We start from the raw sequence: 14692 nt of genomic DNA on the forward strand, positions 1-14692 counted from the left end.
TTCTGGGTAGCAAACACAAAGATAGTAAAACATGCTGTGCTGGACAGGGTAGAAATTAAATCTCACCTGGCTAGGTCTGAGTTTTGGGAATGTTTGTTGTGTCCTTGAAACATGCAGCTAAGAGTCTTGTCTTCCACTCTCTATGTAGACTTTTGAGTTGTTCTAAATGCTAATGGAATACCAATCACATCATATGATATTTTGCTGCTGAGTTTCAATTTCGGAAACTATTTGTTTCACCTTGGATCCTCTGTTTGGAACTCAAAGCACATTCTGCAGTGTTATGGTTATTTATAATTTGGGATGAAGCAGGACTGAAAGCATTAGAGACAATCAGGGAAACCAGACTAGAACCAGGCTCAAGGGAAACCATCTCAGGAGGTTGTTTCTGCAACAGACAGCCAACCTGTGAGTCGCTGTATGAGAAGATGAGGGTGCAAGGAATTTTCAGGGGTCTGAGACAGACTAGACAAGCAGAAAGGTGGATTAGGGGTTACCAAACGCACAAACGCATCAGGTTCTGAAAACCCTCAGAGGTGGTTGCCCTTTGAAGCTGGCAGGGTACTGTAGGAGGACTTAGGGCACAGTAATCACACCCGCTTGTCCTGCTTTTCCCGAAGTGTTTTGCTTATGGCTTTTTCTGTACCAGGGGGATATAGGTGGCTGTTGCTGCGAATCTGTCAAGCTTCTTCATCATCAGTTGAGATGGTGAAGGGTCTAGAGCCATAAAAGAGCAGCTGAGGACACTTGGCTTATTCATGCTGGAGGAGACTGAGAGGAGACCTCATTGCAGTTTACAACTTCTTTGTGAGGGTATATGGAGGGACAGATGTTTATCTCTTTTCTCTGGTGACCAGCCACAGGACCCAAGGGAATGGCATGTTATCAAGCGAGGTTTAAGTTGGATATTAGGAAAAGGTCCTTCACCAAGAGGATTGCTGGGCACTGGAACAGGCTCCCCAGGAAAGTGATCACAGCACTAAGGCGGACAGGGCTCAAGAAGCATTTTGACTACACTCTCAGGCACATGGTGTGATTGTTGGGGTGTCCCGTGCTGGGGCAGGACTCGACGATCCTTGTGGGTGCCTTCCAAATCGGGATGTTATGGTAGCAAACCACAACCTGTGCGAGGACGGGACAGGTAAACGCTGGCAGCAACTCCCGCGAAAAGACACAGCCAGGACGCCGCTCCTCCAGCGAGCTCTCCCGCCTTTTGCGGGAGCGAAACAAAAGCGACAAAAGCCGGAAAAAAACCCCCCAACCAAACCACAAAGCACCCAACCCCCTCAGCCAAGCGCGGCCCCCCCAGCTCCCCGTCCCTCGGGCGCGAACTGCCCCTGACGCGCCTCTCGTCACTCGGCCCTGCCCCGGCGGGACGGCCCCGCCCCGGCTCAGGCGCCGCCGCCGCCCGGTGTCCGCGGGCGGCATGAGGAGAGCCCGGGGGCGGCTGCCGGGGCCGCCATGTCGCTGCTGTGCGTGCGAGGTGAGCGGGGCGGCGGCAGCGGGGTGGGATGGGATGGGATGGGGGCGTGGGGGGTGTCACGCCTGGGCAGGGTTTGGCTTTGTCCTGGGTGAAGTGGATTTGTGCCTCCCGAGAGCCGGGGACGGGGCGTGCCGGTGCCTCCCGGCGGAGCCGCGGGGCGGCCTCGGCCCGCAGCCGCCACCTGCGCTCCCGCGGGGCGGGAGGTGCCCGCACGGCCGGGGGGCAGGTGCGGTGTCCGGGAGCGGCGATCCCGGGCGGCGGGAGCCGGAGCCCCGGGAGCCGGGAGGAGCCAGGAGGAGCCAGGAGGAGCCGGGTTTGACTTTGGGAGTTGGCTCGGACACGAGTTGAGTCGCTGCCGCCCAGGGAACCGCGCTGTCAGGAAGCAGGGCTGCTGTCACTCCGTATACTCGCCTTGTACCGTGCATTGTTACTTCAGGCGCATCCCTTACGTCCTTTTCATCCTGCCACCAAACCTCGTCCCCTGGCTGAACAGGTTACGGGCACTTTCTCTGCACAGTGGGTTACAGTGATAGCGGCTTGCTCGCCATCTCCGTTTTTCCGTCTCTTGCTCCCCTTGTGCCAGAAAATAAATAAATAATAAAAAAATCCCCGGGGAAAACCATCTGCCACAGGGCTCACGCTACTGGGATGTGTCTCCCTGCACTGAAAGTCGTGGTCACAGGGCGTCCTCGAGCGCCAGCCGTGCCCTGCGGCTTAAAAGTGTAGTTTTAATGTTCTCAGCTCCTTTGCCAGGTATGATAAAAAAACTGGCACTGGTGTGCTGCTGATAGTTCAGCTCTTCTTCCACACACACGTGTTGATTTGATAGCAGCTCCTTTATCCAGATGCTTGTCACCTTTTTGAATCAAAATCCGTGTGTCAGTGATGGTGTTAATAAGATGCCAGCTGAGCATCTTGAGATGTGTTGTTTTGGGGAGAGCGCTGTTCTTGGAGAGTGTTACTGAATAAAGTTTTAGCCCTCTTATTAAACATACATTGTGTTTAAGGACTTAGGAGAGGTACACAAGTGTGAAGTTTATCTTTAAAATGCTTTTCATGCACTTCTGTGTAAACTGTGAAACACAGACTTGTCTAGTCCATTTTGAAGGCTTTGCCAAAATCTCTTCATTGAAGCCGATTCTTAGTGGCCAAAGAATGCTTATATGTTACAGGTGTTCTTTTTTCTTTTTGATGGTTTGTGGTCAAAAGGTTTTCGAAGTGTCTTTTAAGGAAATGTGGTTTTGAGCTTCCACTTGGAGCTGATTGTGTTAAAAATGTATTCGTACACCATTCACTAAGAGTAGTGGTAGAACATGAGCTGGATGATTGAGTTGTTGAAAGTATCTTCCCTTTTCAGGGTGTTTATTCTTGGTCTCCAGAGTTTTCAGGACAAAAACATTTTGGCAGCCTGGAATGATGTGGTGTTGTGTTAGATTTATTCTTTGGTTGTGTATAAATAGCTGAAGAAGAAGCTGGTCACTGTAATGGAGAATTACTGTGAAAATGGTATCTTTCATTTCCATCTGCTGTGTGAACACAGTAGACAACATCGGCATTAATTTACATAGATGATAATGAGCAACTTTATCATAAGCATGCAGAATGTAGTCACTTTACTAAACTTCAAGAAACGTGTTTTCTGAAAGAGCCATGACTGAAAGGCTGAGCTGATGAGATCTCACAAGTAGGAACCATCAAACATGAAATGGAAGTATGTTGAGGTAGAGCACCCTGAAAAACAAAGCAGATACTGGGAGCTAAGATAAAAAATACCTTCTGGGGCATGGAAAAGGCTCTATTAACTGGCACTTCTTAAAAAAAAAACAAACCCAAAAAGTGGCATTTTCTTCATTTTTTTTGCCTTTTCACTGAAGTGAACTAATCTTGTTGAGACACCAGTGAGCTGTTATTAAGAAAGTTGAAAAAGCTGATTTTTTTTCCATTAAAAATGGTACACATATAAGACTGCATAGTAATGTGGTGTTGGATGGTGTAGACCTGAGATTCAAACAGAAGGAGAACAAAAAAACCCATGCAATAAATGTAGGCAGTTGGGACACTGTTAATAGCATCTGGATTGCAGTTTAACAGATAAAGGGAAATGTGGAAAAAGCCCTAAGTGTCAGCGTCATAAGAAGCCCGGCAGCCAGAAAGATAGTGTTTTAATTTATTGATTTATTTTCCACCCCCCTTGAATTACGCACATTAATAGTATTTTAATGAATGGCTAATCTAAAACAGTGCTCACCAAACATGTCTGAGTGCTGCCTTTGTTCCTGAGAGAGCAGCTAGCACACATGGCTTCTTGATCTCGTGTTTAGCGCTACATTTCTTTTACCTCTTCTTTCTGGGGAACAGTTTGTTGTTTTTTTTTTTTGTGTGTGTGTGTTTTTTGTTTAGCTTTGGTTTATTTGTTTTGATTTTTTAATTTGTTTTACTTGCTACTGTTTTGTTATGTGGTCGGTTTTCTCTTTGTTCCTTCGGTGTTTTGTTTTGTTGTGTTTTGGTTTGTTTTTTTTCCAGAATCATTGAGCTATATCTACCACAGAAGTAGGAAGTACCTGGCTGAAAATCTGAGGCCGGAGGAATTGTGAGCCTGCTGGTGTTCAGAGGACCTGTGTAGTGAGCCAGTGGTAATGGGCTGTTGTAGGAGCAAATTAAGGGATTCATTTGAATCAGTAAAATACACAGAGAGTGTAAGTGAAGTGAAGGAGAAAAGAAGTCCTGAATATTACATGATTGAGGCTTTTAGGAGACTTCTTTGTATTTTGATTCCACTGCTTAAGTGCAAAAGAGATTGCATACACTCCTGTTTAGAGCAGCTGTGTCTGGATTATGTCTGATAATCTCCTCTTGGCATAGTTTGCTTTATTAGTTTGCATTTAGTGTTGTATTTGCGAAAACAGCACATATTAAATAAAACCAGTCCCAGGGAAGCAGTCTAGTTTTCCACATCAGTCTTCCATTGTCAGCTTCCCTGATCTTCTCTTGGGACTCTTGATCTTACCTCACATGTCAGCTAAATTAAATTTCTTCTTGTGATCTTTCCTGTCTTCTGACTTGGAGGTAGAAATAAGTGCTGTCTCAGCACAGCTTGCAAGGGTCATAGCAAAGGAAGACCCTGCTGGGGCTGGATCAGCCGGTCACGGGCTCTATTTGCGTCATTGTCCTCACACGTCAGGCCCTTTCACTTGCTCACTTCTATTACATCTTGCTTTGTCCCCGGCTCTTGCTGTCTCAAGACACTGATGGTTCTCTTATGGTTTTTCTCCCCTCTGCTTTAAAGCAGCTTATGCTGTGTCTTCACTGTTTTTGTATTCCCAACTGCTTGACGTACCTTATCCGCCTGATAATTATATTGCCAAGGATACTGGTGGTGGGGTTCTTCCCTCATCCCTGTGCACAGAACCTAGCTTAGTCCTGTGAGGGCATAGTGCTTTTCTGTAATGTCCTTTTATCTTGGGGACTGATCTGCAGTATCAGTGTGAGACTTGGCTGCCAGAGGTACGTGGGAGACTGATGTAGGTGAACTCTTCTGGCCTTGGACTCTAGAATTTTGAGTTGTTGACTGCTGTGTGAAATGACACTGTCTGGAGGTTGGGGAGGTTATTGTTTTGCCTACTGTGTATCTTTTGGCTGCTCTGAATAGTTAGAAGAGCTTGTTATCTGGTGACATTTTTGTCAGAACAGCTGGAGTGTTGCAATACTGTTCAGAGAACTTAACTGTGTCTCCCTGTATTGCCAGCAAAATGTGACTTCCAGTACCTGTGCACCAAACTGTACTCTGTTGACATCCAACTGAAAGAAGCAAAGAAGGAAAAGGGAAATGGATGTTAATGATAATAGAAATTAAAACATGTCTATCCTGTGGAGTACTTAGAAACATCTGTATCTAGAAGCCCAGTAGTCAAGTGTCAGGACTTTTTGTTTACAGGATTTTTCCTCACCCTGATGCAATAGCCACAACTTACTTTGGTGTTCTCTGTAAGACTGAATGCAGTGCCTCCACCTTTCTCTCTCAAGGGTGAAGGTCTCTCTGGCTGGAGCTCCCTACATTGTGCACTCATAAATAGTACTCAGCAATCAGGTGATTGCATTGCTGTGTTGTGACAGTATTCTGAAATAGTTGTAGCATTGAAAAAAACCCCCTTCCCATCTTTTTATAGATCAAAATGGCAAAGAACATAATTGGACATTAAAAGTGGTAGCAGAAGTACACATTATAAAGCTAGGGCATTAAAACACCATAATTTTTCATTTAGAATTTGCTGTGTAAGTATTATGAACTCTATTTCTCTAGCAGTACTTAGTGAGGAAGCTGCCAGTGTATGTAGTGTTGGAACTAAATGAAGTGGATTAGAAATTTGGATAATAGGGGTAAGATAGAAGCATTTTCTACTAAATGAGCATTTTTGTGTTGACAGTTAAGTTTGAGGTTTATAAAGCTATAATTGTTGGCTTAGTTGGAGAGAACTTTTAATATTTCAAGCTTTTTCTGTTGTTAAATAATAGTAATGTTTAAAACCTACAAACCACATTTGGCTTTTGATTCACAGGAGATCATTCAATTTCCTGTTTCAAACCCTCTATCCTTCCGCTTTGGGCACTGTTACTGCAAAAGTTCCAACAAACAGGTGTGGAGTCTACTTTTTAGGTATTTAGGGACTATGAGCTACTTGAAACCTCCCTGTATTTCTCAGTGGGATGAAGGAAATGTACAGAGGTGCTTCCTGAATTTGAACAGTGTCGTCTTCCTTCTTGATCCCGTGGTGTCCTGTGAGTTGGCTCCTTGAGTTTGGGATCTGCCAGGCCAAACTTAGTATACTAAGTTGTTACTGCCATACTGTTTAAATACACAGTAAAGTGATTTAATCCAAATGCCGAAAGATCCTGATTTTAAACTGTAGCAGTCTGAGAGCTAGTTGCAGTTTACGCAATGTGCAAATTACACTGCTGCTTTAGATACAGGACCTAATTTCAAATATGTGACTTGAAGGCATGTGAAATGCCTATGTCTAATGGCAAGTCATCCCCTTAGAAATTTCCTTTAAAATTTTTTCCTGCATATTTTTTTTTGATGCCTCGTGATCAAATTTTATTCCATGTTCTGAAAAACATGTGAATCACTTGCTGAAAGCTGTTCCCAGTGCTCTTCCAAGAGAACTTAAATTGAAATGTTGTGCCTAATAACTCTGTTGCTTTTTTGTTCTGGTAATTCACTGTGTGGTCTTGCAAACAGATAGAGAACTGCTGTGTAAGTCTGTAGGGTCTTCCCTTACTCTGCCTGTTTTGTAAATTAAAGCTTACAAGTTAGTCCCTGGCATTTCCTTGAGGTGGAAGTGTGTGAAAGCACCTTGCTGTTCTTGCTTCTTGTTAGATAGAAAGATTTCTGGAGTCTGTAGTCTGAAAGATTTCTCTTTAGCATTTGAATTTGCTTTTCTTTGTAGTCTTTATTTTCTGACCATGCTTATAAAGTTTCTGTAGTGATGAATGTTGCATTTAATATTGATGTGTTGATCTTGTCGCTGTTAAATGGAGAACTAAAATGTGCTTTACTTGTATTGTCAGCTTGTGCTTATCTGAGCATGCTTTAGCCATCTTTGCCAAGGGCTGTGCTGAAATAATGTTTTGCTTGTATGCTGTGACCTGTAAAATTTGGCAGATGCTTTCTGTGATATGGATTCCTATTCTATAGGTGTATCCTGGGTGTTTGGATCAGATCTCTTTGCGTTTAGCAGGATTTTAGATGCTTTTTATTTTTTTCTTCGGCTCTCTTTGTACCTGATTAGGCTGCTGTGCATAATGATGCTTTCATTATTTGCCTTTTGACTGGCTTGTATGTCCTGCTTGGTTTTGTGTAAATGGCAAATCCCCAATTGAGCAGGAGCGAAACATGGCAGGCACTCGGAGCGGGAAACCCCACTGACCATGACCAGTCTCTCAAGTGCCTGACCATTACTGTTTCACTGGATTCCTGCCATGCTATGTCATTTTACGCTACATTAATAAGTCATATATCTCAGAAAATTCCATGCGTGTACAGCTTAGATAAGTCTGTCCAAACTGGTTCTGAATAGTGGGCATAATTTTTATTCAGAACTTTTACTCCTTAGACATTTCAGACATTTCTCTGGAGTGCTCAGTGGTCTATGTAGGTACCCGAGCTCCTACAAGTGTACTCTTGAGTGTCACCTTGGGTGTTGTGCTTTGCTCCTCTTGGAGCCTCTTTTCTAATCTCTTCAGGTGCATTTAAAGCCGAAGTCACTGGGCTGCAGACTGCTTCACTGACATGTGAGTGGCAGTTTTCTAGACCTTCTGATTTTTATTACTTGCATATTGGATATTTAACATCATCTTCACTCAGTGATGGGCTGGAAAGTGCCTGATCTCACAGGTGCTTGCTTTTTCCTGAGAATGGGGCAAACGTTTGTTGGATGCCTAATGCTTTTTCACCATTAGCCGTGAAGTCAACTGATGGAATGGAAGGAAATACCCTTGCTGGTGTTTTTTCCCTTAAAATAATTAAGATTTTTTTGATATATCTAACTCTCATGCTTTTCCTTGCGTTTAACTTCCTACCTCTTGAGCCACACAACCTGTGTTGATACTGTTTATTTCTTGTGTATTTTACCATGGCATTATAGCTCTTTGGAGTGGAATGGAATTCAGATTGAGGAGTAGTGGCTTTTTGGCCCCCTGGAAAAATCCTCATAAATGATTCCTGCATCTGATTATGACAGTTTTGGTTTGAATTTATTCTTCTCAGTCTATTTTGTAATAACTACTCTCAATTTCATGAAGTTAACCCCCTCTGAAATGTCCCTTGTTTATTGTATAGAGATTGTCTTTGGACAGCCCATGTTGTATTTTATTTGATCACAGCTACCACAGGTAACTTCTAACTAATTGTTTTGTAGAAGGAAATCGTAGTGGAGATCCAAAATAGGTGTTCTGCTGTTCAGCAGTTTTTGAGCTGGAACACTACTTACAAGTTTTGAAAGACTGAAGAAATATTGATAGTTACGTTAATGAACTTTCCAGCATTTTTCTGTTTAACTGTCTTTCTATGAGTAATACTGTCTTCTGTGGTGAGTTCACAGATTTCAGTTAAATACATTATGGAATAAACTATGTCCATCTATATGTGTAGTTCAGCTGTGAAGAAAGCTTCAAGTTTAATCCAGATTTAAAAAAAAGTTAAACTGAGAAACCTCTGGCTGATAGTTTTATGACAAGATGCAAGTGGGATTTACATCATACATTGTAAAAAGCTGAGATACCCAATTCTTTCACCAGGCTTTCAAAATAGATTTCTTACTGTTCTTTTAGGTTATTTTCCCCATTATGAACTTTTGAATAATTGAGTAACTGCACTTCAAAATAACCAGTAACACACTCAGTACCTACAGATGTTATTGGCTTTTCCCTTCTTGTGTAGCATGAAGTGCAAGAGACCAGCTGTGGCCAGGGGATCAAGTTCGATCAGGTTAGAAGTCCTCAGCCGAGGAATTCTTTTGACTGATGTTGGTTGAACTTCATAAGCACCATGTTAATGGCATCGATTCATGTCCTGCTACTGTGGAAAGTGGCAAGGAATGGGAGCACAGTACTGGCAGGTACTCCCTCTCTCTGACTGCTAGGCGAGGGCATCTTAAAAATGAAAGGGAGTGCTGCCAGTTGTGACTCAGTTTATACCCTCTGGCATACTGCTCAAGTATATGTTCATCCTTTTGGCAGATGAGCTGAGGTGGGATTTGGGCAGAACTGTAAGGGAGTTGGATACCTGCATTCAACCTGTAAGCGTATGCTCAGAGTCCTTCAGTTCATGGAAATCCTGTGCTGAGAGAAAATTAAATTGAGGCACTGTTAGGTATGAATAAATGTCACCTGCTTTGTTTGCAGGTGTAAAAGTCTTGTAAAAGTCTTAACATTGGTGGGCAGGGTGCATGGGATAGAAATTGTGATAAAGGGATTAAAACATTTTACTTTGTTCCCTTTTGGACTGCCTGTGTCTGGGGAGTTGGAGCATTTAGAAACATAAAGAAGGTTTTTGGACAGCCTTGTGCTGATCTCAGACTCCTGTTACTCTTCCTTGCAGTTGAACAGCCTGTATAAATGGAAAGTGAATTGGACTGGGATGTCTTGTCTGATGAGGGATAAGAGAAGGTGTCTTGTTCAAGATAATCTCTAGCCTAAAACTGTTGGCATGTTTTAAAAGAAGTTTGGCTTTAAGCCTTGACAGTGTCCCTTTAAGGAATACTGGTTTTAACCTTATTACTTAAAGCTCTTGTGACTTAACTCTCTTATTTCTTTACAACTAAATTCTCTGCTAAACAGACTCCAGCATTTCCACCATGGAGACCTAATTATCAGGTATAAAATAACTGCAGAATTACACTTCTGAGTATTGGCACACTCAGTGTTTATTTTCTCTGCTCAGGCACTCAGTGTAAGAAACATCATAAACGAAAGAATATGCTAAAGGACTTTTTGGGTCACCACTCTGTTCAGATGAAGTCTCCAACCTATAACCAACCTGCTGCTGTCTTTGTTGGCATCTGCTGAGGGAAAGAGTTTACGTCTGGAGCTAAGGATGGTGGCCCATTAAACCCTTCACTTTTTTAAGCTGTTATGGTAGCCCTGTGGTGCAGTTCCTGTGCCAGAGATGCAGGCATTTAATAGGGCACTATGACTATGGAGGGACTGCATCACCTGGAACCTTTTCTCTAGGGTGATGTAGGGCTGTTGTCCAAGGTCTGGGCAGTGAGGTGAGCACTGGTGCTGTGCACAGAGAGCAAAGCCCCAGACTCAGGCACTGGTTTGGAGCTGGTGTGCTGACAAAGCTGCCTTGTGCTTTGAAACATTCATGGAACTTTCTCCATGCCATCTGTCTTGGCTTGCCAGAATTTTTGGAGTTGTCAAAGATCTATCTGATTTTTTTGTGCCACTGGATACCTGATGGAGGCCTGGGGAGCTGTGTGCTTTATTCTGCTCTGTACTGATAGTCAGCATCCTGGGTATCATAAGAAAGTTACTTACTGTAACCCTTTTTTTCATCAAATCCTTCATCAAATTTTTCTAAGACTGTTGTGCAAATGGAGTTCTTTGAGTTTGGGGTTTCTTTATTTTTTTTTTTTAGTTGCTCTAAAGTACGTCTTAAGGATATTTCAAAACAGTTCCGTAAGTCAGGTAGTGATGGAAAGACTAGGCATGAAGAAATTTCACTTAAGCTATGTTGTAAACTGAAAATTTATGCTTAGCAAACATACCAGATTTCAGTGAATAAATATATATGTATGAATATGTAGATACCTAAATTTCTAAAGAGAAACCCTTTAGAGACATTTTGCTTTCCTAAGGACTTGTATGAACTTCAGAACAGGTTTTCAGAAAACATCCAGGGACTTGAGATTTTCAATACCTGCTCTGATTCACATTTAGTTATCCTGCACAACAACCACAGTCCTTTGCAAACAGAAGTCCCTGTGGAGTGTTAGGGCTGCAATTATACACTGGACAGCTACAAACCCTTATTCTGGAAATCTTTAGTAACTGTTGCTTCCTATAGGGCCAGGAATACTGTACATTAGTTGACATGATGCCAAGGTAGTTTATCAACTTTGAATGAGGAAGAAATTTGACTGTTGACTAAACTATTACAGGCATTGTAGAAAATTGTCATTCCTTTTCTGTTCACCTTCCAAATTTCGTGAGTTATTCTTCATCATAAGACTTAAGGCAAGCAGGTGATGTTCTTTAGAAGGTCATTTGGCCTCTGTGGAAGGAACCCTTCTTGTGGCTCCTCTTTGAGAGCCAGAGGGGCCGTAAATTACTAGAAAGCTGAGATTGCCTCTGGTTTTGGATTTGGGATTTCTAACCCTACCAAAATCATAATGCCATTTCCTAGATTAATAAAGTCTCATTTTTAAGCAAATTTCTCATTATTTTCTGGTTCAGACATCCCCCAAACTTGAACTCCTGATCTGAACCTAAACTTGTAGTGTGCAACTTGAATTTAGCGTGCAAAATGGATATGGATTATTGGGGAGGGAAAAATGGACGTGAGACAGTAGCTTTGTTTCAGTCTTTCCTACCTGGTATAGTTTGCTGTGTGTGCAGAATTTTATTAGATTTTGACCTCTCAAATTAAGTAAGTGGAGTCTGTATATGCTCCATTTCAATAGGAGATTTTTTGAGGAGATTAACTGCTTATAAACTCCATAGTTATAAGGCCAGAATAGATTGTTGTAATCACCTAATATGACCCTCTGTAGGACATAGTATTTTTTAATATAACAACCTAGAGTCTTATAAAAAAGATCAGATTCTGAGCTAAAATTGATGAAGGGTTTTCTACAGTTCTCCACAGCTTTATGTTGATTATCATCATATGTGACAGATTTTTGTGTTTTATACTGAAGTGGTTTCCTAGCTTCAGCATTAGAACAGCAGAAGTTGTTGTGCCTTTCCTTAGGTTGGAGAAGTTGTTATGAAAGTTGTACTCCTAGCCCATCCAGTTCTTAAGGAGTGGAAAAAAATGGAGTTTGGTAACATCTGTTACTTGAGTAGAGGCCTGTGGATGTTGTATTATGACTAGTCTGACTATATTGAGAAGTGTTTCCATATTTTTCAACAGTTAAAAAGAGATCAAGACATGCCATGACCTGTTGGATTGCAGTGTTAAATCAGTATATTGCTGCACTTTTGCTAGGTGGGAGGAGTGACATTTGACAGAGCTCGACCTACAGAACTTTTACTTCTGTTATAAACTTGAGCTTGAAGTTACCATTCTGTGTAGATCTGATACTTTAGTCAAAGATGTAGAAATTAGTTCAGGATTTATTGGAGGAGAGCAGCACGTGACAGAAGTTTGAATATATATGAGTTAACCCTGTGCACACTTGCTGGGGGCCTGCACTGTAGAATTTTTTTTTCTCAAAGAATGGAGCTGGAGCTGGTGTTGGAGACGAAGTAGGGATTACATGATCTTGAAATGACATGTGCTACAGTTACAGAAAGCAAACAATGTCAAACATCTAAATTAGTAGTGTTGAGTTTGTTTCCAAAGGGATGCAAAGACATTAGTGTTGTAAAGCAAAGTGGGGAGCTTTGACTGAAGTGGTGGGAAGGGGGCTGTTAGTGAAGGACTCAGAACTAACCCCCATAAGATTAGCTGGAGCCACGAGGATTGGGGGTTATGAGTGGAACAGGAATTTTGGAGGGGATGTCCTGCTGTGGAAAGAGAGGAATAGAGGTGACTGGGAAAATTCCACTGGGTTTTGGTGATGCGGAATTGTAAAGCAGCATTAGTGTGGATAAAAGAGAACCAGCTGGGCCGAAATTGCTTTGGGAGGAGCTGATAAGAGATTTTCCCGTGATAGCACAAGAGATCTACTGCACGTAGTCCAGGGTTTAAATATGGGTAAAAATCTCGTAGCATGGTTAGAGAGAACCATTTCTGGGTATTGTCACTGTGAAAGATTGACTCCCCACACCAGAGAGTGGATGCTGTTGGTGATGGCTAGGTGTAGAGAGCTGTGTTATCTGGTAGTTTCACCATCAGACAGTGACTGAAGTCATAAAATTGATGGAGTGAACTGTAGACGTGACTTTGAGAGGCACAGAAGATGCTTCAGGGAAGCTGGACATAGAATTGAACTTGGTTTGAGTGATCACAACTGAAACTAGGTTAAGGTAAACAGATAAACATGTAGGTTAGCAACTGTCAGGCTTCCAGAGAAACTGAAGAAGCCTTTTGTTGAAGCAAGGAGCTTGGATACGGAGGAGGGCATGCAATTCAGTGAAGCTACAGGGGTAAATATTAGCATCTCAAATAACAGAAAAGGCTCCACCTAGGAAATGACCCCAGAGCTGATGATTCATCTGATCATTGCATCAGGATATGGTGAGCAAACACAGAACCTGTGAGAGGTGTGGGCAAAAAATCAGTTTCTAAAGGAAGGTGTATATTGAGGATCAGGAAGTCCAGGGCTAAGGCAGGGGCTTCCACCTCAGCAGACAAGGTGACATCTTGCAAAGGGTAGTAAAACAGATAACAGAATGTGCTTTGGCCATAGGAAAAGGAGAAACAGCCAGCTTCCAGAGAGGAAGGAATGAAACTTCTGTGTGTAGGGAGAGGGAGTTGAGTAAGGATGAGCTGGGTATGGTCCCTGGACTGCAGGAATTGTTTCTTATGAGGTTGAAATTGAAAATGATGCACAGATATATGGGGTGGGAGCAAAACTTCTAGTACTCTGAATTTGAGTCTGGTACTCTGTATCCCAGAGTGCTTGAATATGCAAGACTTGAAATCTGTGCTCTGTTAGCAGAAGTTTGTAAGCAAGCAGTCACCTAAAACCACAAGTGGCATCACCTAACTGGAGGGCAAGAAAGGTGGTTTCTGTGGATTGGCAGGAAGATAAGGAGAGGAGTGATAGACGTGGGTAAGTATGGATCTTGACTTCTAAAGCGGGCAGGACTGTGACAATATGCAAGGTTTAAAATACACTTTTAAGAGAGAATGATAAAAATTTTACAGACAGATGAAGGCAGTGTGGAAGGTCACTGGGTATAAAATGTGGCGTGCGTTCGTGAGAGGAAGGTTGTGCTGGGATAGTCTCGTTTCTAGATGAAAGCATGCATCTATTCAAACTTCTGTAGTATCTCACATATCCTGTAACAGACTTTTTTTTTTTAAAGAAAATTGGAATTGGCAAAATATATAAAAAGTTTATAAGGAGCTGGCTGTAGCAGAAGCTAGGAATGTGGCAAAGACTAGTGGGAGAAGCAGATAGATGTCTCTCACTTGTGTCATGGCAAGGAAAAAATAGCAATGTGTGTGTCAAAGCTGTTTTTAAGACAAGTCCTAATGGCATAGTAAATTTGGAAGCAGATAAGTATAATGCATGAAGGACTCAGTGACTCCTGAAGGACTCAGTGACTCCTGAGGAGAGTGATAATGAAAATGAGTTGATGTTATGTAGGAGAGCTGTACACTTACAGGCAAATGACAAGCATTGCTGAAAAATGTGAATCTTGGTGAAAGGAGATGTGCTGGGGAGTCCTTGTGACTCTGCGCCGTGGTGCTGATAAACAGAAGCTGATGGGATCTGTCACTTGTGTCCATAAAAAACACCAGGAAATTAAACATGGGGTGAAGAAAAACATTGAGGTGGAGGATTGTGTTGACATTAGATATAGAAGGTATAA

General features: G+C 42.4%; 1 protein-coding gene across 2 annotated transcripts in view; it reads left to right on the plus strand.

The window, feature by feature from the left end:
- The first annotated feature begins 1106 nt into the window (after positions 1 to 1106).
- LOC135407051 (uncharacterized) overlaps positions 1107 to 14692 on the plus strand; it is a 76294-nt gene continuing 62708 nt past the window's right edge. For both annotated transcript variants that reach the window (XM_064641752.1, XM_064641753.1), the window contains exon 1: positions 1107 to 1483. In XM_064641752.1, the coding sequence (XP_064497822.1) occupies positions 1462 to 1483 (22 nt within the window). In that variant the 5' untranslated portion in view covers positions 1107 to 1461. The remainder of the gene's footprint in view (positions 1484 to 14692) is intronic.

The sequence above is a fragment of the Pseudopipra pipra genome, chromosome Z (assembly GCF_036250125.1).
Source record: "Pseudopipra pipra isolate bDixPip1 chromosome Z, bDixPip1.hap1, whole genome shotgun sequence".
Lineage (NCBI taxonomy): Eukaryota > Metazoa > Chordata > Aves > Passeriformes > Pipridae > Pseudopipra > Pseudopipra pipra.